Here is a 21,871-nt window from a genome sequence, read left to right as displayed (position 1 = left end):
TATAATTCAATTTAATTTTAATTTTATTAATATTATATAATTTTGAAAGAGAATCACAACACATAAAAATAGAAAAAAATGTACCAAAAAATTACATCTATTTTTGTAATAGGATTATTAATCTAACATTAGCGATTAATCGGATAATTCTTTAATAGAATTAAAGCACAATAGATTAACAAAAATAATTATTTTCTAAGTATAATTCTATATAAATACCATATATAATTATACTATTATTTTTTAAGGGATCGCAATTTTATAAAGAAGCATGCATTACATATAAAACTTACGACTCTGTAGATTGACGAACTTCTCTTCAGCAGTTCTGAAATTATAAATAAATATAATTAATATCAAGAATTACAAATAATTTGTAATTAAAAAGCACAGTATAATATATTTGTACAAGAAATTCGATAGACGTATCACAGTGAATGTAGTACTAATTCCTCCAGAGAGAGGCTGTCTTGCCGGTACTCCCGATGACTCTTACAAATATAGTAATCGTCGGCGATCGAGGGCGATAAATCACAGCCGCGACAAATGAGAATACAAGCTATGGCGACATTTTCTTTATGCTAATTCTCCGAGTAAATCGCGCGCATTCGCCATGATCCATTAACACAAAACGGCAAAGCGCACTACGGACAATATTGCGACAAGACGATAGGACGTGGGAGAACTCTGGGCATGGAAGAATGTGTAATTGTTTTGAAAGAGACCGAGAGCTTCGTCGTCGTCTTTCGTGTGGGATGTGTGAAAGGCGGCCTAGCCTGCCGACACCGAGCATAAACGATGAGGACAGGTTTCGTTTCTTTCACCGTCCACATATCCGCCATTCCGACCTCTCTTCTAACGCGGTCTCGAGCGCAAAAACCGCCGGTCCGGTAATGGATCGAACGAGCAATGCACGTAATTTTCGATTTATTTTCAAGCTAAAGTCGATTTTATGGCAATTGAAGCAAATATATTTCTTAGAATATACAATATTATGTTTGACAGAAAAATTTTGTGACAATTAATGGAAACTCAAGATGTATGTGCTTACTTTGTCTTCTAGTGAAATAGTCCATAAAGCTTACATTTTTTTGTAATAAAATGTATTTTTATGTTGAAAGGATCTTTAATTTCTCTCGTGAAAATTTTACATTTAATGTGAAGATACAAGTTTTTGAAATTCAAAATGGTTGGCAGCTGATAACATTGAATTGAATTGAGAGCGTAGTTGGCATACTTCTTATTACTAGTCAAGAAATTCTCCAACGAGAATTTTATTCGGAGATATTCTTGAAAACTAAATGAAAATGTCTGAGGTCAAAAGCGGAAAAGATAGATTCTCTCGTTAAAATTTTCCTACGTATTTCTCGCAACTCATTTGAAATCGAAGAAACTTTACGTTTTGTGTATTTCTATAATTTTCAAATCTTTGCCGAAATCACGGAGATACTTCAGAAGGAATTTTCTATCATGCCAGCATTCACCTCCGTCGATATATTCGCTACGCTGGAGCCATTCGAAATTTTGAAACAAGATGTATCCATTCGCGAGAGGCAGTCGAGTGGAGGCATCAACAATAGGGATTATCAGCATTGGCTGAGCCGACTTCAGGTTGATATTGGTCTCTCGAGCCCCGACATATTGTAATCACGCGGATATATTGTACTCGTGCAATGCACGTTCGTCTACCCTCAGCACATCTCTCTCCTCATGCTATTCTATCCACCGATCTTTTCCTCTCCCTCCTCTCCTTCACCCCCGCAGGCATCCCCTTTCGGTCTCTTTCTTCGCGTTCGTCCATTTCCCCCGGCTCCTACCCGGCACGATCAATGCTCTTCTATCCTACCGATAACTCGATAATATTACACGCGAAAACCGCTTCCGACGTGCTCGCCCAGTCAGCGAGCCACTTGTGCGAGCAAATAACCAGTTATCGGAAAACCGATTTTATTTTCAAGGAGGAGCGCGGTGGTTCCGATTTTTCCTTTTTTTTTTTTTTTTTATTCATCCGCGCTACTCTACTCTCCTCCTTCTTCTCTTTCCATCTCTCTAGTCTTTCTCTCCTCCTCCTCCTCTTTCCTCTCTCTGTTCTTTCTTTATTTTTTTGTATTTTAGTCTTGCTCTATGCCGTGTACAGTAGAGGACAAGATTGGCACGATTAAGGTTAAACGACGCAATTCTCTTTTCAAACGAAACTGCATGGCATCCTTTTTGCTAATTTTTTAAATTCGTAGTTAATCCATGGTTTAAGTCTTTATTTCTGTAAATGCGAACAAAAAGATATTGGAATATTTCTCTACAAATGTATAGAAATAATATTTTTCTTTGCATATAATAATGATATTAAACATAATATAATGTTAGTGTCGGTGAAAATAATTTGTATTCGAAAAAATAGTCTAATCTTTTGAAATATTTTTATATTTAAAGCAAAAATATTCACAGAATATTTCTAATGCATATATAATTGCGATTATATATTAATTACTTTTAAACTGATATGTACTTCATATCCAAAGAAAAAAAAAACTTATAATTTTGAGCATATTATTGCACAGTTACATATTTGCAATAGACTCTGTTCTCTTTACTTATTATTCACAGAATATTATATTCTAAGCAAAAATTTTTATTTATTTGTTGAATATGTTCAGATAAGCCAACTGTGTGGATAAATTTTTAGAGAAATAGTACAAGAAAAAAGAGAGAGAGAGAGAGAAAAAGATAAAATTTAAATAAACTTATAAACTTATCTCCTATATTGAAATTGTAGCGTTATACAGTTTGCTATCTGTATGTATTTTAGATTCTGCGAGACTCCATGATAGAAAGGAACCAGCAGCTCTCTGAATTGAAAAATCTTTTCGGTCATTTAGAAGAACATCGTTCTTTAAAAGGTTACGACGGCCTGAAGGCATCACGGTGAGTTTGCATAATACTTTTTATAGAATGTACATGTGGAAAGCCACGTGTAAAATATATATATATATGATAGCGAAAATAAATCGATGCAATCAAAGTGCCTTGCTTCTTAATATATATATATAAATTGAATGAATTTATATTATATTCATATTTTTTTCACAAAGATACATACGTAATTTTTAATTTTTATGGAAACCGTCTTTTATAGTTATCCGAACCAAAACGTCAACGTGACATAGGAAAGAAATCAATCAATTGTACCGATTGAATATTGATTACGTATCTCGGATGTTTGAGATTTAGCGCGGTGATGCAATTCCTTTGTCGTTCTTGCTTTGTACTAACAATAAGATCTTTGCACTTCTCTCAATCTTTATCGCGTCCTGAAACAATTCTTTCTCCTTCGATATCGGATCTTCCGCGAAAAAAAGAGCCGAGCATTTCAAACACAGTTTGCCTAATCGAAAAGACATTCTTTTATCGTATGTGCTTTTTTGATACACACGTAGTTTCTTTTCCATAATCCTTTAATATCAAAATTTATGATGTAACTTAATCTATATGTTAAATCTGAACACTTTTTAAAACAATCTTTAATTATTTTAACAATTAACTTTTTATTATTCTGATAGACATATAAATGTTATTATTACAAACAAAAAATTATAAAAAGTATAATTATTAACACAATATTTTTAAAATTGATATTTAAAATTGATTGACTATGATTATAATTCTCAATACTTGAGAAAAAAAATTATTCTATAATGATAATATTTGAAGATTATACAACGACAAGTTAGATTCAAAATTACTGATGTTATCATCTGCTTTATTTATGATAATATCAATTAATTGCGCTTGTGTATCGCTATTAAGGCAGATTCATCTCCATTGTAAAAGATATCGTAAATCTATTTCCGGCAACGGTATAATTTCTATTATGCGCGAAATGCAATTGATTATCTGGAGATTGAAAGTACATTTAAACGTGTCTGACATTTACATCAAATGTAGATCATTGATAACTAAAACTATTGACGGTAAAATCATTAAAAAATTGCGATTCAGATTGTATGATATTAATCATACAATTGTTAATTCTAATATTTTGCTCTCTCATATTTCATATTTCGTAATGCAACTATGCAGATATTTCAAAATGGTTTTCCACATATTCCTTTGGTTAAAATTATTTAACGATATCTATAAAAGATTTAAATTGAGATGGATGGAATGTTTCGAAAAATTCGAAAGTAAGAGCAATGGTGAGAATTTGAACTAATGAATTTTAATAAAATTTTGTGTGCAAAGATTTATAAATGAGAAAAAAAAATTTATTAATAATTTAAAGTAGTAATATTTTTTTATTTAACAAAATTTATGCGAAAGTTAATGAAACGTTCTAAATGAAATATTCTGAACTGATAAAATATATTAACATATCTACATCATTTTTGTATTCTTTATTATGCCTTTATAACGGTGGAAGTCCTTCTTAAACATATGTATCGGTTTAATCTGGCTTGATTATTTCTCTGTCATGCGAAAGTTGTAACTACAAATAGGTTTATTACTATATACCGTTTGGAATGTCTTTAGTAACGTAGCACCGCTTATGATCTGCAAGATTGTATGATAAGAACAATAGAGTTATAAAGCTGTCAAGCCAGAATTTATAACGAGATAACACAATAAATGTATTTATACATAATGCATTTTTGCAAATCACATTAGATTATTTGATTTATTATATATGTTATAAAATTCTCTGAATTCTTTGCTGCCACACTATAACTTTTAAGATACTGATACACGTGCTTTATTTGCAGTACATTTTTTAAATGATCTCAAATATTAATATAAAATATTACATGCCAAATTTTATAGAAATCTCTAAAAACATAGGCATTATAATAATCATATTTATCTTAATACAACACAAATGGAATTAGCAGACTTTCTATTAACTCAGCTATTTTGAAAAATGTAGATATCTCTTTTCACATAAATTATCTTGCCCAGTAACTGCCGACTTTTGCAACATCGTCGTGCAATAAAAATTATCCACCGGATCAAGCAATTTAAATGCAAACGTATGCGTATATATCTTTGTCATTGATAACGTTTTCGATGTCAGCGTCGGATGGTCTCTTTCACTCCCTATCTCTTCCTCTTTCTCTCTCTCGAACGTTCGCATAAATCCCTTTATGGGCGTCGTGTCACGAATTCACGGCTTGTCGCCGATTTTATTGCATGGCGGATTGTAGTCGCGGCTTTTACGCCGCCTGGATAAAAATATCGAAACTTCCGGCATTCCGTCTGAAAGACCGATGCGCGGGGGAGAGAGGCCCCGAGAGTGCGCAAGGTGCATAACGTACGGCGTGTCGAACGCGCGGCGTGCGCGCCAGACGCATAGATGCGGTATAAATGCATATCTTCGTAATGTACAGACCGTTTCGAATTTAGCCTGCCGAAGTGCATGACGATGTTCTTTTAACGGGTTGAGTGGCTCTACAGTGCGTGCCATAAAGTCGATACTGTGTTTCCATACGAGTAGGATGCTTACGCGTGCGACTTTATGGATGTCTCGATTTCTTTTCATGTAGCTTTCTCTGTGTATTCAGAATTTTATTAATAAACGAGTAAAACGAAATTCTGAGGAGGAAGAAATTTTCAACGCGAATGAAAAAAGAAAAATGTAGATTATAAAATTAGATATATTATCGTCTAGAAAGTGTGTCGGTTTTATTTATCGCAACTGCAGAGAGCGCAAATTAATCGATTATTATCGTTTATTTTCGCGACGCATATATTGCGAAAAATGTGAAACTTCTTTTTCACATGCGCACTTTAATATCAGGCAATAAATTTAGAAACCCGCGTGACTTAAAGCCATATATCGATGCGGTGATAATTGTCGCGGATTATAGTCCTCTAAATCAGCCATACATCTTTACACGTTCTCTACCTCACTTTGCCCCTTTCGCACTTAACGCCGACAAATCAAACGCCGGCATCTCTTCCCTTTCTCTCGACAATCGCGTGATCGTTTGTCGTAAATAACAATTAAACGAAACTCCGGGTACATTAAATTAAAACTCGCCCTCATTTCCTGTCTACTTTTCCTACTTTTGGCCACTGGCGAATCAACCGTGGTCATCATAAATTGTACTTTACTCACGGTACGTATAATGATCGATAATTAAATGACGAACCGTCAATTCACGAGAATTTCGTCTGGTCTTCTTCCGACATTTTCTTCTAGATTTTATCTGAGTGATGCATTTTTTTTAAATTTACATCTTTGTTATCTCTTTTAAATGATAATTAGAATAAAAGATTTTAATCTTCTATATAAAATATATAATAATCGAATAATCATTATTATTGATGCAAAGATTGATCATAGATTTCAGAAGAATATTAGTGCTGGCGATATAACAAAAATTTGATTAAAAATGTGATTGATTGTCTTAATGTGCCAATTCGTATTGATAATAAATCTTGCCTTGCAATTCCCGACAATGCAGATAAACTTCCGATAATCGGCGCGGAGCGATAAATTCCTTCCGAATCGGGCAATCGGATGCAGGTGTATTACAGGTGCAATACCTGTCGTCGGGTATAACTGTGCACATGGGGCAGGTGATTGCCGACAGAATCATTCCTTTGATCTAGAATTGATCTTGATGAACTACTCTTGATATAATATTACGCGCAATACATTGGCGTCAAAGTTCGATGTTCCTTTTTATTACATGTTTACAGATAGCATCGTTATCGTTTTATTCCGAGTGCGAACGTGACGCAAATCTTACACGTGTTATGCCGACGTATGTATATTAATCGCCAACGTTCTCATAATATCGATAAATGATGATCCAAGCGATTATTTTATCTGCGATAGAAAACGCTAATTTATTTGTAGAAAACAGATATAGAAAGAGATTGCATAATTATAATATATCGTGTACATATATATCTTTCTCCATTAAAAAATATCTATATCAGTGATTTTTACATTGTTGATTATGCACATCTGAATATGAAATATGTCGAAAATATATATGAAAAGACATGTGCATAATTTTGGATATCGCCCAGTCTCACAATCCACGAAATAATGTACATACGCGTGTTTTCCCACTCATCTGTTATTCAATTTTCACTCACATTCTTTCATCTCTTTCAATCCTCGTAATATGATCATGCAATTTCCTCGTCTTTCTCACACATCGGAGATATGCGAGTACACAGGTGTATAACACGCAAATGTAACGAATTCCACCTGCAATACAACTGACGATTAACTCCTAATTAAGAATCCGTATCGCTTTTTATCATTGATCGTTCTAACATACATAGTGAGCCGACAAACGCGTATTCCGCGGAATTTATTCACATCCGCTGAGGCTTAGCATTAGGCGCGATGTATAGCGGTACATAGTTTGTGTCGGTGTGATAAAAATCAATTCCATTTCCTCGCACCAAAGTCCTTTAAATGAAAACGATTTCCATCGCGAAGGAAATGAGCGTGTGTTACCGTTCTTTACCTGGGAGATTAATTTTAGCTACGAGCGATACACACGGACGGGATGCCTCGTAGGACGAGAACTCGTCCGTTGCATTGTACGTACAAATCCGTTGCCCGTGAAACAATCATTATTCCCGGCAGATCGTCTGCGTTATTGAGCAAGAACGGGACTTCCGTCGGGGAATCAGATACCCAGCTCGCATGTGCAACGCGGCCAAAAGAGATGCACATACCTAGGAATCTACCTATCCTATTCGCGTACCTGCTCGCCTGCCTGCACCTATCCTACCTGCGATTCTCCGCGTGCATCCGTGTAGGAAGCGTGTCTGTGCACAGATTACAAAATGGATATTGGCTGCACGAGCTGCATTCTCTATGATCTGTGCCGTAGTGCCGATGGACCAGGTTTAAGGGTATCTCCACAACGACCCCAGCGATTTTTAAATTGAGTTGTCGTATCGCACAAGTCGAAATTAAAAGTGAAAATGCGCGATTGCTAAAGCGCAAGTCTTTTTACAAAATATCAGTGATTAATGTATGTCTCTTTTTGTCTCTCTTCCTCGCCAATTAAGGGTATCTCCACAATGGTTCCAACGCTTTTTAAATTGAGCTGTCATATCACACAAGCCGAAATTAAATGTGCGACTGCTTAATATATTTTTATTTTAAAATAAATTGCTCTCATATAATTGAAGAAAGAGCGAATAAGACATATCATATATGTATAACGGGACAATATCTTTTTATAAAAGATATGTTTTACGTATTGGATAGTGTTTATTGTGTGTACGTAGCTTACCACCGGAATCGACCGACACATGTGAGTTCTATCGAAAACTAGAAGGAGAACCCATGGAAATTGGCAATTATCGCAACCCATAACTAAGGGTCTTAGCCATGCGCGTTCTATCGAGACATAAGGTCTGCACGCCGGTGTCGGAGGTCAGAGTGCAGGGTCATTACGCAATAATTAGAAATTAAAAATCGTAAGCGCCGCGATGTCTGCATCTATACCCCTCGCATTAGCCGTCTCTATCGGGCGCGTTTCCTCTGGCATTAGAGATTCTCCTCCATCTTCTTATCCGGTACACCCTGCATCATGGTTAATTCGTTGCAGTTAAGCGTATCGTCAGCTGGCGAATTGCATTTCTCGCAACGATGTCCATACGACGGGTTAATGAACCTGGCGCCTGTTACATCCCTTCCCGTCCCTGGTTTCTTTTACGTTGCAAAACGTCGAAGAAGAGAGATAGGGACATCGAATTGCCGCTAGAGAATTGCACGCGCATAGCGGCTGGTAAACACCGCTTGAGGAACTGATCTTCTCCTCTCTCGTCGAGCCTTATTACACTCCGGTTTAGCCCCTTATGGCGTAATGCGCGGCCGAGTGCGAGATCGATGGCTTTCAACAGTTTCTAATAAATCTGCATCTCACATCCGCAATTATTCGCTACTTGTCGATCCTAACGCCATAAATCATATTCAACTTTGTAAATATATTTGTCTGATTCTATTTCTTTTAGTAAATTCAATATCTTTCGAATATTAAAATTGCAAATAATAGAATACAGATTCGCAGAAAAATATAAGTTATTATTATGTTGCATTTCATGAAACCTTGCATTAATTATAAATAATTATAAAGATTATATTAAACAAAATTTTACAGATATTTATGTTATTATTTAATTAAACAGGCTTTTAACTTTGGCTTTCGTTAGAGAGATAAAAAATCTGGAAATTATTATAAAGATATCAATGGCGTATTATTTTCTATGTCGAAAATAACATAAAATGTAAATTCTATATTGTGGATTGGCTTTTTCATTTCTAAATAACAAATTAAGATACATGAAAATTGTTTAATTCTACAAATTCGTTAAAACAGACAGATACGAATGTGATTAGCGTATAATACGCTTTCGCCGAAGCGAGGCATTAATCTCGACGATGATCTTTCTCAGTAGTCTTCAGAAGTAGTAAACAACTTTATGATTTATTCTAAAAATGCCCATGAAATTGGAAACCATGCGCATGCTGACGTATTTTCTTTTACGATCGTGCACGAAGCGACCGGTATGAAAGGGTCGCAAGTTGTAGCAGTATCTATTTGTCCGTGACGTGGTTTTCATATTGGAAAGAAGGTACTCCTCTTTGCTCGAAGGAGTAACGCCCAGGAAACTGGTTTCTACCTTCGCCTTCTCCTCGTTCCTAGATCTTACGTCGGACCTTTCTCCATCCTCGCTATAAGGAACGTCTCTGGGTTTTACGAGTTTCTAATGAGAATGGGTTTGCGTTAGCATGCAGTGGCAACCGCGTAAACAACACATTATATTCTCCTTGATGCGTTACATGCACCGGGATGAGAGGCACCAAGGTATTTCTGCCTCTTCGACAGATGGGGGACGCGCACCAAGAGTGCCTTCCAGCTCCTTCAAGATTCCGTTAAAGGCCTGTGAGCCGAATTCCGTCGACTTGTGATCAACAGAAATGTAAATTTACTCGTAACGTCGCTCTTGTCAATATGACTTATGTTAATTGAGCAAGTTCTGCGAAATACTCATAGTAATATAAGAAAATTGCTTAATTATCGTACCATCCTATAATTGTTCCTTGATAATAAAAGTTCGAAATCATATTCACAGGTGTAAGAAATATATTATTACTAATATAGAACCTACTTAAAGTTTTTAATTAATTTGTGAGATTTCTATTGTTGATAATCAGGATACAAATGGTTCGCGTATGGCGAAAAATTAGAGGAAAGATTTTATCGACTTCAACGCGATGTATCAGTTTCGACCGTATTAATTAGCTTCGCGATTACATGACAGCGATTAATTTAATAATACGTTTCGGTTCGCTCCCAACTTTCACGTCGCTTTCAATTTGAACAATTAACTTTTTCGCTCGTAAATCAGATATACCGATGTTGCAGGTGTACGCCTACATATTCCGCAATATCGCGATGGAAGACCTTTTTGAAAATTCTGTTCCTCATTTAACTCAAATATCAGTTATGTAATTATTATGTCTTCGCGTGGATATATGTATATACATACAGATTAATTAATGATATTCATTGTACGTTGCTTTTCATTTAATCAATATTAAATGACTGAGATATATCTTTAATATAAATTTAAATACAATTACGAGTTTTAGAGTCATTAAAGATAATTATATATATTTTTTATTTTAATATATTTCAATTTAATTATAATAACATACTTTTTATATTAAATTCAATTACTACACACTGCTAAATAAAATTACGTTTTTGAATACAAAATATTTTCAATTCACTGAAAGTATTTTAATATACAAACTACATTATTGATTGAGAATTAAAAACTATTTATTACTTTGCGTTTATATTTAATGAGAAAAGCAGCACGTGTGTATATTTAATATATTTATTAAAAATATATATCTGTTATATTTATTATCGACAAATATAACTCTAATATTTTATCATTATCAAAATCGTTAACGATTAACTTGCCTTATTGAAAGTATGTATCTTGATCTGGCATATGTTTGCCCCGGGAATCAATATTTGAATAAATGAATACGATAACGCAAGGATAGCCATAAAATACGAGGAATGTACATGTACAACGTCCATATTTATGAACCGCAAGTATCGCAGCATCTGCATCACGTCACAAAATAACGATTCGATTACCGCTAATATACGAAAATGGCATAAGTACAGACTGCACTCTCGGAATCGAAATGTAACGCAATTTCAATCAATTATAATCGTCGGCCCTTTATCCACCAGCCGCGTCTTGTACGATCATTCGATTAAAATTACACAAAAACATTACTCGGACCGATCGGCAGATGTGCAGTAGGAACGAATGGATTTCGAATGCATGAGCGATCCAAGGCGTGTTTGTCTTCTCGTAGGATGCATTCAGGCGCATACCAATGTTACCATAATAATTGATCCACGATAGGATCAATATCAGTACCATGCAAAGTCATTTCGGATGATTGGTCATCATCGACATAACGGAAGAAATTTTTTTTTCTTTCGTCTCTCGTGTCTAAGAACATCAAATACCAATTGATAACTGATAATATGATATTCACAACGTAAAAATTCTTATAAATTAGGACAAATGTATTAAAATAAAAGCTGTTGTAGAATCTATTGTTTATCATTTAATTAATGTACGCGATACAGATCTCTTTGCGTGTGCCTGTTGCATATCGTATTTATTTATCTGATAACACTTTTTTTCTAAATTATTGTTTATACTGTTAAATAAAATTATCTCGAACAATTTTTGAAATTTTTTATTTGATTAATGATCCATATGATTTTGATAATATGAATATGACTAAGAGAATATTTTAGATGAAAAAAGAAATTATACTGATTTTGAATAAATGTAATATTTATAATAATAAATCTTAATAAATTCATAAAGAAACTTGACAAAAAGTTATGAAATACAGCTCTGTAAACTCACAGTTTTCCAATACGAAAAATGTTTTCAATCTGCAAAGCTCTTCGCTTGATATCGAAAAGTGTCTCGATCTTCCGACCAAGTTACAAATCATCTTAATCTGATAAATTGCAGATATTGGATCGTTCTTATATCGTCACTCTGTTTCTGTCTCCCCTTCTCTTGCTCAATGTCCTGGCTTATATATCCATTTTATCTTTAATTAATTCTTCTTTTTAATTGAGTCCATTCCGTACACAGAATGCGCCATACAAACGCTTCCTGTTTACCAACTGTATGAGACCATGAATAATATTAATATATACACTGTCACATACACAGTGCATTTAAAGCAAAACTGCATTAATTATGAGAACATGTTCTCCGATATCATTTCAATTAAATGGACGCCCTGCAGGATCCATATCGAAATGAGAGATTCACTATCGGGCTAAATTATAATACTTATTATGTCTCAAACAAATTAATTTGTGAGCTATACTTCTATACTTGTTGAAAAAAAGAGATACACTTATTTATCTTAATTTTAAATTATTTTTATTGTAATATTTTATACAAAATTAAAAAAGAATATATTAATTCTTTTATATTTTATTATATAAAAAAATATTTTGATTTTTGGAATATTTTTATATATTTAATTTTTATTATATTACTAATTGAAAAATATTACAACACACATGTGCGAGTGTTCTATGTCTAAATTAATTTACTTAATCGCTCTATGTGACATTATAGTCTTTGAAGCGGAAAATGAAAGAGTCGGCAAACACATTACATATTATCCATGCATTAAGACCTCCCAAGTTGGCAAAATATTACATCGTTCATAGATAATATATGTATCAATTGCGAGGAGATTCAAAGACGTTACACGAGATAGTTTAACACCTTACTGTGCTCATTCCTGTCATTCTGATCCCGCATTTTATGAGGCTTCGTATTCCCGTCCATTTTTCTCAACATTTCTCGCTTGACGTATACTAGATTACTAACAGGATGATGTCACAGCCCGCATAATATATGCGTCCTCGATCTGTGCAATCCGCATCTGTAAGTGCAATGCGTACTCAGAGCTGGTTTCGATTAATCAAATATCACTCGAAATCTCTGCAGTGCAAATCCAATATTATTCTCGTTTTTCCGGATAATTCTCGAGTGTCTTGATCATGTATGATGTGTGCAAGTTTATCTCTTTTTATATTTTCTTGATTGTCTGACAAGAAATACTTATTACATGGCCATAACATAGGCATTAATATATGTATAATGCAATTTGATAATCCACATAATATTTATACATTTTTCTTACCGCGTGTTGCATTTATTTATTTTTCTAACGATTATGTGATTTTTCTTATCATTTTTTTTTTACCATCAACATAAATTGTTTCTCGAGTTTCAGTTTTATTCACATATTTTTACAATAATTTAAAAAATTAATATGTACATAATTATTGATGTAATTATCGGTAATAATTTTTCTAACATCTGATAGTAATTGCGTTAGTTAAAAAAAAACATCCGGGATATAAAGTATTGCTTTATATAACAATGTTCGACATTGTTAACCAATATCGTAAGTGCCTGCTGCTCTGCTAAAACTACTACTCGACGAAAAGGGGGATAAATCCAATTTGCATGTGTCTGATACTTAAGAAAAGAAAAGAAAGTGCCGTTATTATTTGTTATTTTCTGCATATATTCCAACAGATTTTTCTTGCCGGCGTAATCGCACACTTACAACGCGGAACGCGAAAAACGATATTAGGTCTCCAGACGTTCGCGAAACGGTAGTTTCAAGTGTGCTTGAAAATAGAAGGAAATTTAGTTTTAAGCCGATCATAACAAATTAAATCCATTTAAATAGTAAAAACGGTTGCGCTCTAGAGTGCTCGCTCGGGCGAAGCGGAAGACTAATGTCACGAGGAACGAAATATATTATGCGATGGAAAAATATGATCGTCAATATATCTGATATGATTATAAATGTTTAACGAATGCCATACACCATGCGAGTTTTATCTTATCGCGCGAATTAATATACAAGTTTATATTATACGAACACGACGATTATCAAAACACGAAGAGCTGCATACGATAATTAAACATGCGTTCAATAAATTATGCGAGTAATATCACGAAATAAGTTTCGCATGCGATTAATATAACGAATAGGGAAACAAATGAATGCGAAAATGAATTCAGCTGATAAAACTGGTAGTTTGATGTTTTGTAGCCGGATGGTCATACATATATTTTTCGCTATAAAAAAATTAATAAATGATATGAAATCTGATTTTATATCCGTTTATATATGTGTCGAGACAATTGAAATAATTTAAAATCAATCTCATTCATGCAATTGGTTGTAATTTAATTTTACTTATTGCCAGGAAATTTTTACCTTAGAAAGGCATTTTACACAAATTATCCTAATCGCACTTAAGTCTGATTAAAACCGTGACTGAAGAAGTAGACGATTGTAAATACGAAACTGATATTCGCGTTCCCCTTACGATTCATTGGTTCGAAAAAAAGCTCAGAAGTCGTGCTCACGGAAATAGCTCGCTCGATGTCGAAGTTGCAAGTCGATACAGCGGACCTAGACAGCCATGAATTCCAATACAGACGTCACAAGGATGGATCCCCACTTACGAGGAGAATTCTCTGTCCGTAGTCAGGCAAAAAACCATGAGAGCGCGACGGTGATAGGTTCGGCGCCTCCGGTCGTCGCGAATCCCGCGGATATAACTTCCTATTACCGAGCGATGAAACAGAGGGGAGGAGGTGGTTGCCGCGTAGAGGGTGGCTCGACGCGGGGGTCGACGGGGGTCGTTCGAGCTCGAAAGGGTGTCTCGTGTGCCAAAAGAGAGGCGTGCATTAGGAGATTGTGTTCGACAGTTGTTTACGACTATCTCCTAACCGCCGTCGTCGTCTTCCTCGTCTCGCCGCCCTTTGTGCCGGCGTGTATCTACGTACGGAGATCTCGGGTGCTCTTTATCTGGCCTTCTCTCGGTTTGTCTGCGAAATCTTGCCGCCCACCCCCTTCGGCGAGCGTTGCATCGAGAAACGGCAAAGGCGCGTATTTACGTCGTTGCGCTCACATAACTCCAACAGCCGACAAACTGACAAATCTTTCTTCTTGTCTCTGCCTCTCTTCCGACTTCTCCGGGTCTTACCCTCCTCCACTTTTCTTGCAATCTCGATGAAGTATTTCAAGGATCGTCTTCCAATCGTCCAATCCCCTCGCGCGTCGTCTGCGATGTCGGGATGAGTACGCGAGCGAACGTTTAGACTTGGCCGCTATTCCTTTATCCGCGACATTGTCGCGACATGGCTGCGATACATCAACTGTCGTACCCTTAATTTGAGGATACATCAATCTCTCTTCTGCTCGTTCAAAATTATTATATTGAATGAACATCGTTCGATATAATTTTTTTTCTCTATACAAAATCGGTTAGATAAAAATCATTTTGGTCATGTGTGAGATCTTGACATCTGTCAACAACAGACACGTAATAGAAGCTCATCCAATATACATGGTGTTAAAAAAAAACATTCAATATTTATATAATAGATAAGACATACATATGATTGACTTACTGGCTTCTACGTGTCGCTTGCGACGTGAGAAGAAGATAATCTGTCTAAATGTTTATCTCGATATTTACAGAAGGTGTCCTCTTTCTATTTCCATACATTTTCAGCACGATACTTTGTAACTGTGTAATCACCAAATCGCACAATCACCGGTTGATGACAACTGACTGATTGCCGGTGAAATCTTCTGTTATGAAGTATGTATGGAAATTGAATAAGGACATTCAGAACGCGGTTTATATACACTGAGGTAAACATCGCATGCGACACGTAGAAGCGAGTAAGTCAATTATGATGCTAACATACAAAAATATTTATATCTTAGAAACGGTTGAGCTTTCGACCCATGTTTACTAAGGTTTTTTTACTCAGTATGGTGTGTCCTATCTACCACATAAATATTGAATGTTTTTTTTTAATACCCTGTATAATACATTCATATAGAAATGAGAGATATTTTGCAGATGAAGCTATTATCCATGGACGTATACCGTATACATACGTGATGAGGAAATCTAATGGCACCCATAAGCAATAAATTTTATTCTTATTGAACTCTTTACTTAGTTGGATTATACGTCGTTGAGCATACGTGTATTTATCGTAAAATGATACCGCGTGCATATTCATATCGGAAGTCAGACCGTATATCTACGATACTTTTAGCAACAGATTTATCGTCCCTCGATTCGTTAGCTATTACCACATCTGTTTTTTTATGCATAACCGTAATCCGAACGTTTATTCTTATCTTTGGTGTAATCTCCGACAAATAATCTCACTTCGGCGAACGTGAAGTTTTCGCTGAAGCCACTAGTCACGACCAGTTCTAAAGTTCCGCGCTTTATAATCGGAACTTTCTATTGCGGTGAATATATGCATAACGTGTCTATATCTTCCAACAAGTTGTCTAATCTGTTAAAGTCGCTATCGTCATCAGTTTCTGCGGATGAAACCCGTCCGCTTCTTAGAAGCGACGATCTGTACACCCGTTTGCAAAAATCTAGTTTCGCTCGATCTATTAATAACGCGGACCGTCAAACGAGTCGTGCACATTCACTTGGCGCGAGAAAAGTTGTATTTTGTACGACGATCATTCTTATATGTGGACATCGAGTTTGCGTTCACGATTCACGCGGGTTGATATTGCTCTTCGTCTTGTTTTTAACGCTCTCCTTTTCCTATCTTCTGCTTGTCGATGCAACGCGCGATAAATTACTAGCGACGCGTTAAGAATTTTCTGATAATTGTCGATACATGCAATCAACTCCAAACATGCGGAATGTTTCCAGTTAAATCAAAGAAAACCGTGAATATATATGTCATATACAAGAGACGTTGATTCCAACGAAAAATTTTCTTTAAGCGAGATATTTTAATTGCTAGTTCAAGCCTAGGAATAAAATTATATATTTTATGAAATTTTCATCGAGTATACAATATTATGCACCAATTACGCAAAGAATTTTTCCAAATTTTGCCATCAATATAAACGTATAAAACATTTATGTTTCTGGATTCAGGAGTCTTATTACGTTGTATATTTTTATCTCAATATATCATCGACGTACACGGGCGCCATGCCTTCGGACGAGTACAAGAACGAAATATTTCGCACAGTTTGCTAAAGTGCACAGACGGTTTTCCCTGCGTGTGGAAAAAGAAGAGAAGCTGCCTCCGCGAAAGGAGGAGCCATCCAGTCGGATATCGACGAGGCAGATGAGCTACCAATAACTCAATGTGCGCTTATAAACTGATCAGACTTCCAACCACCCTTCCCCCATCGGCGTGGAGCCCCGGCAAGACCTTCGATTCGACCCGGTTCCAATAGCTTCGAGTTCGTCTTACGCCCTTCCATGACGACGACGTATTACTCGGAACTCCTTCGCCAGAGAGTGAAATGCAAGCGAATTTACCGCACGATTTAACAGCCCCACCGACCTAAGCGAGTATATTCATCTACCTTCTCTCGCGTAGCCTGCAGACAGGTACGAGAAGGAGACGTGAATACTGAGAGAACTGGAATTCCTCGTAACTCGAGGCTAACCGAGTTTGTTGTGCGCGTTTCAGCCGTGTGTATGCAACAACCTGCAATTCAATCGGATTCGTCCAGATTCCGTTGTACCTGCTGTCCCCGGAGAACGGCCTGCGCGTCCGGGATTGTGCCTGATTTTTCTCGAGTTTTTCAATTTTCAGCGAGACCGCGTTCTCGCTCGGGCGGGGGACATCGAGCGGAACACATCGTCGAAAACCCTTTTGCGTACGCGAGGGCAACGCGTGTGCTCGAGAGCGATATTATGGTAAGCTCTCATGCCTGGGTTTATTGAATCGTAGATTAAACGGGTTGCATTTTACTGCGAATATATATCGTATATATGTAGATATTACCATTATTAGTAGAAAGAAATTTTAAAATTAATATTGTTGGGGCGATTTTATAGCATGATTATAATAATAATCAATTAATATAATATAGTTATTTATTGAACAAAAGATTTGAAAACATGATCAGAGTTTAAAATATTTATAAATTCTCAAAAATCTAATGGAAAAATAAATTATATAGATATAATTATTTTTATTAATATTGAATTGTATCATGATTTAAAAATATATTATTAGATAACTTATGTTTATACTAGCTTTCTTTCGTACAAATTTAGGCATTAAACATTAAGATTTTTGTAGCATTCTTCGGATATGTAAGCTTATTTTGTAGCAAATACAAATAGACCCTGTAATATGGTAATATCTCTGCAGCTTTGTAAGATGGCATTCACATTCAGGGGTAAAGAATCCTTATACATGGATGTAGATCCAGTTGCATGCTTACGGGCGCACGAACACCTATACCTTCAGCAAGGGGAAGACTATCGATCTCATCGAAACATGGTCGCATCGAATCTCGTTTACCGAGGGATTTCGCAAGGACCAGTAAAATCGAAGCAGTAAATTTAAGGATTTTGTTCCACGAGGAATAAATTTATTTCGAATCCTTGCGCTCTGATTTCTCGCATTTCGATAAGAAAAATAGAAGTGAAAAACGGCAAAGAAATCACAACAAGGGAAATCATCGATCTTTTTGCCGAGACGAAATATTATCAACAGAGTTATTCGATAAAGTTAATCTGAAAATGATTTGTACCATCGCTTGTGTTGAGTTTAACTGGATATTATAATTCTTCTCCTTTTATTGTTCTATTCAATCGTCTCTTTGATCCATCTTGACATATCCTGTGCATTAGAGCCGCATATTTAATCAGGTTTCATGCATACAGCGCACGTACATGCATTCGTACGCAATAGATGTCGTCGTTCAACTACCTTCCTTATGTAGATAAACCTTATTATATGTACAGTACATTTTTTTTTTAAGTCGACCGCAAACTGCCTTCTGTTTTAATAAGTTGCAAGGCTGTACATAATTGATGCATTTCTTCGATCGTTAGGATTGAATCTTATTTTAGAAATATCTTATGTGTCTTAAATAAATAATTGTACAAATATTATTTCGTAATACTGTATAATATATGTGTGTGTATGTGTGTAGGATACATTATATCTATTTTATAAAATAAAAAGAACAGAAGATTGTTTCTTTCTCGCATATTACGTGAAAAAAATATCTACTAGACAAATCATCGACGCGATATATGTTCGATTATTTCTATTGAATCGAATAGTGTGCACCTTTTGCAGTATTTTATATGAAACATTTCGTGCTCGCAGAAATACGATCGTACTTATATTCTCTTTTAAAAGTAGAACAAAAGATTCTTTTTCTCTCTTCTTCTTTTCTCTCGCTCTTCTCTCACACAAGAGCATACGGTTTTATTTCTAAAAAAGTTGCAGATTGAAACCAACTATTATCTTGTAAATTTTATAAGCTTTTAAATATGTTTATCCCGTTGTTAATTTTTATTGTATTATCATAAATGTCATTTTCTCAACAACGAAATAAATTTTCCACTTACATTCTTTCATCCGTGACCTTAAAGTACTTCCGGGTAATGTATAATATATAGCTTGGCTCGCGATACTCTCAAGCTGCCACCCAGCCATTACGCGGTCATTGTACGGCCCTTTTAGGACCCATCTACCACGCATCACAGACCAGCAGATGTTTGACTTTTAATGTATGCATATGTCAACATGTCTATCGCCCGCGCGTATTTCTTGATGCGTACCGTAATATAAAACGATTAAGAGAATGAGTCGGTTATATTTCTCGTGCATCAGGATTGAATTGTTCGGATACGCTCACATGTAGAATCTCCATAATTTTAAACTTCTTAAAATTCTCAAAATTGCCACTCAAAATTTTTTAAACTTCAATCTTTAAATTTTTTTTCTCAGTTATTGACATAATTTTATTTTTATACACGTCTATTCTATCTATAATGCATATATTCATAGTCTCTAACTTATCTTAACTATGCGAATTAACATTATGTACATCACGTTTTTAAATAATATTTTTTTTTACGTAGTAGAAAAGTAGAATTATTTAATAACAATTTATATATAAGGAATTGTGTTGTTTTATTTTCTTTTCTCTTCAAAGAAGGGCACCACACGGGACTAATTAATTTCCGACATTTCCGAATTCGAGATATGCCTTTCGATCTCGCTCACCTCTTTCGTTCGGTCGATGTTTTTCAAGCGCGCGAATCTCCCGGTGGGGTCGTAGTGCCAGAATGGAAGAGTTCAATTCCGTATGCAAATGCGTCCCTCTCTCACGACATCTCGCGCACACCAGGAACCCCCGTTGTGGCGACCGACTTGGGAATTTGAAAAGCCACCACCTGAGAACGTGTCAATCGGCCGACATAATTCGATTTGAATAATGAGCGGAGGTCCCCTATGCAAATCGCGTCCATTATGGCGAGTCTAACGCGCGTGTAACGGTTTTACGTTTCTCGACGTTATTGTGGGCAACTGGAAAAGATTCCGTCGAGACTGAATGTTTGCGACAGACGCTGAGAATATCGCGAATTTTGACTCACGGAATCGGTCGTTATCGAAATATAAAATTTCTAAGTTACAATAACTGATATATATTATTTTTTGAAATTTTTTATAGAGTTCGTAAATTTTTAATTAATCGATATTAACAAGAATAATAAAAACATCGAAATGCGACATGTATTTGTTACATTATTTTGACATTCTAAAAACTAATAAAATTGAATTATTAAACAATATTATGATTGATACATTGCCACATGTTAGATCAATTTTAATCAATAATTTAGATAATTGACAATGCAATTTCATTAACGATGCCATTCATTATTTAGGCATACAACTATAAATTTTCAATTAAAAATTGAATTAAATTAATACTCGTTTATTTTATGTTTTTATACAGATGTATTCGCATCGTTTACGTAAGAGGGAGAGAGAAATATCAGTTTTTAGAATATTTACGTTCTTGTCCAAAATAAGCGAGATACATCACGTTTTCACGTTTGCCGCAAATATAGTTTAACGTTTTTCACGCGTGAAACGAATTTCCGCCGTAGTGCCGCCAACTTTGCCGCCAAAACGCAGAGAATTTTACTCGCAGATTACGCATTCAATCATCGCCGTGGCGAGCTAGTGCCACGGAGATAGCATATGGTGCCCCATACCATCGAAATTTGCGAGTATTTCGCGAACACAGGCATGCGACGATAATTCCGCGTGCGTACCTCTCAAGTTTCTGAAAGGAAAATACTTTCTCGCGTGCGGAGCACCGTGGCGACGCGTCACACAATTGCCTCTGATGAATGCCACGTATACATTTACATAGCAAATGCAGTATGCAAAGACGTAATGGTCCACGAAAGAAATTGGCTTGCCTGAATAGCGCGGAAAATTTATCGCTTGTTAGAATAAATCATAATTAGCGACAATATTGTTTTATTACTGCACTCACAATTCTTTATTTTGAAAACAAATATATGATCGGATTTTATTGCTATGCATTTGTTCCACAGATAAAAAAAATTAATGTTATTTTCCTAATATATATATATTTTAAATTCCTAGTTATATGTAAAAATATACCAATTTTACATATTCATAAATTTTTTTTTTTTTCGTACATTTTAAAGGAAATCATTGAAATTGTATAAACACATTTATATTTTTGCGTTCTATTTATTCTTTCTTTCAACATAGCGTCTTTATTAAGCATCCTTCTGGCGTGGTCCCTTTAAACTGTACAGGATGGCACAGTTTAAGCGCGACCTTGCTCTTGATAATAGTTTATGAAGCCATGCCGCTCTCTCTATGCAATACGATAGCCCGCAGTCTGCTTGAAAGAGAGAAAGAGACA

General features: G+C 35.4%; 1 protein-coding gene across 1 annotated transcript in view; it reads left to right on the top strand.

Moving 5' to 3' along the window:
* The window catches only part of LOC115245434 (UPF0489 protein C5orf22 homolog), a 692,512-nt gene that overhangs the window by 510,624 nt on the left and 160,017 nt on the right, over window positions 1–21,871 (top strand). The window contains exon 6 of the mRNA XM_029823748.1: window positions 2,807–2,922. Coding sequence (XP_029679608.1) covers window positions 2,807–2,922 — 116 coding nt within the window. The remainder of the gene's footprint in view (window positions 1–2,806; window positions 2,923–21,871) is intronic.

The sequence above is a fragment of the Formica exsecta genome, unplaced genomic scaffold, assembly GCF_003651465.1.
Source record: "Formica exsecta isolate Colony F162 unplaced genomic scaffold, ASM365146v1 scaffold98, whole genome shotgun sequence".
Taxonomy (NCBI): Eukaryota; Metazoa; Arthropoda; class Insecta; order Hymenoptera; family Formicidae; genus Formica; species Formica exsecta.
Note: the sequence above shows the minus strand (reverse complement) of the source record. Positions and strands in the feature narration are given on the sequence as shown.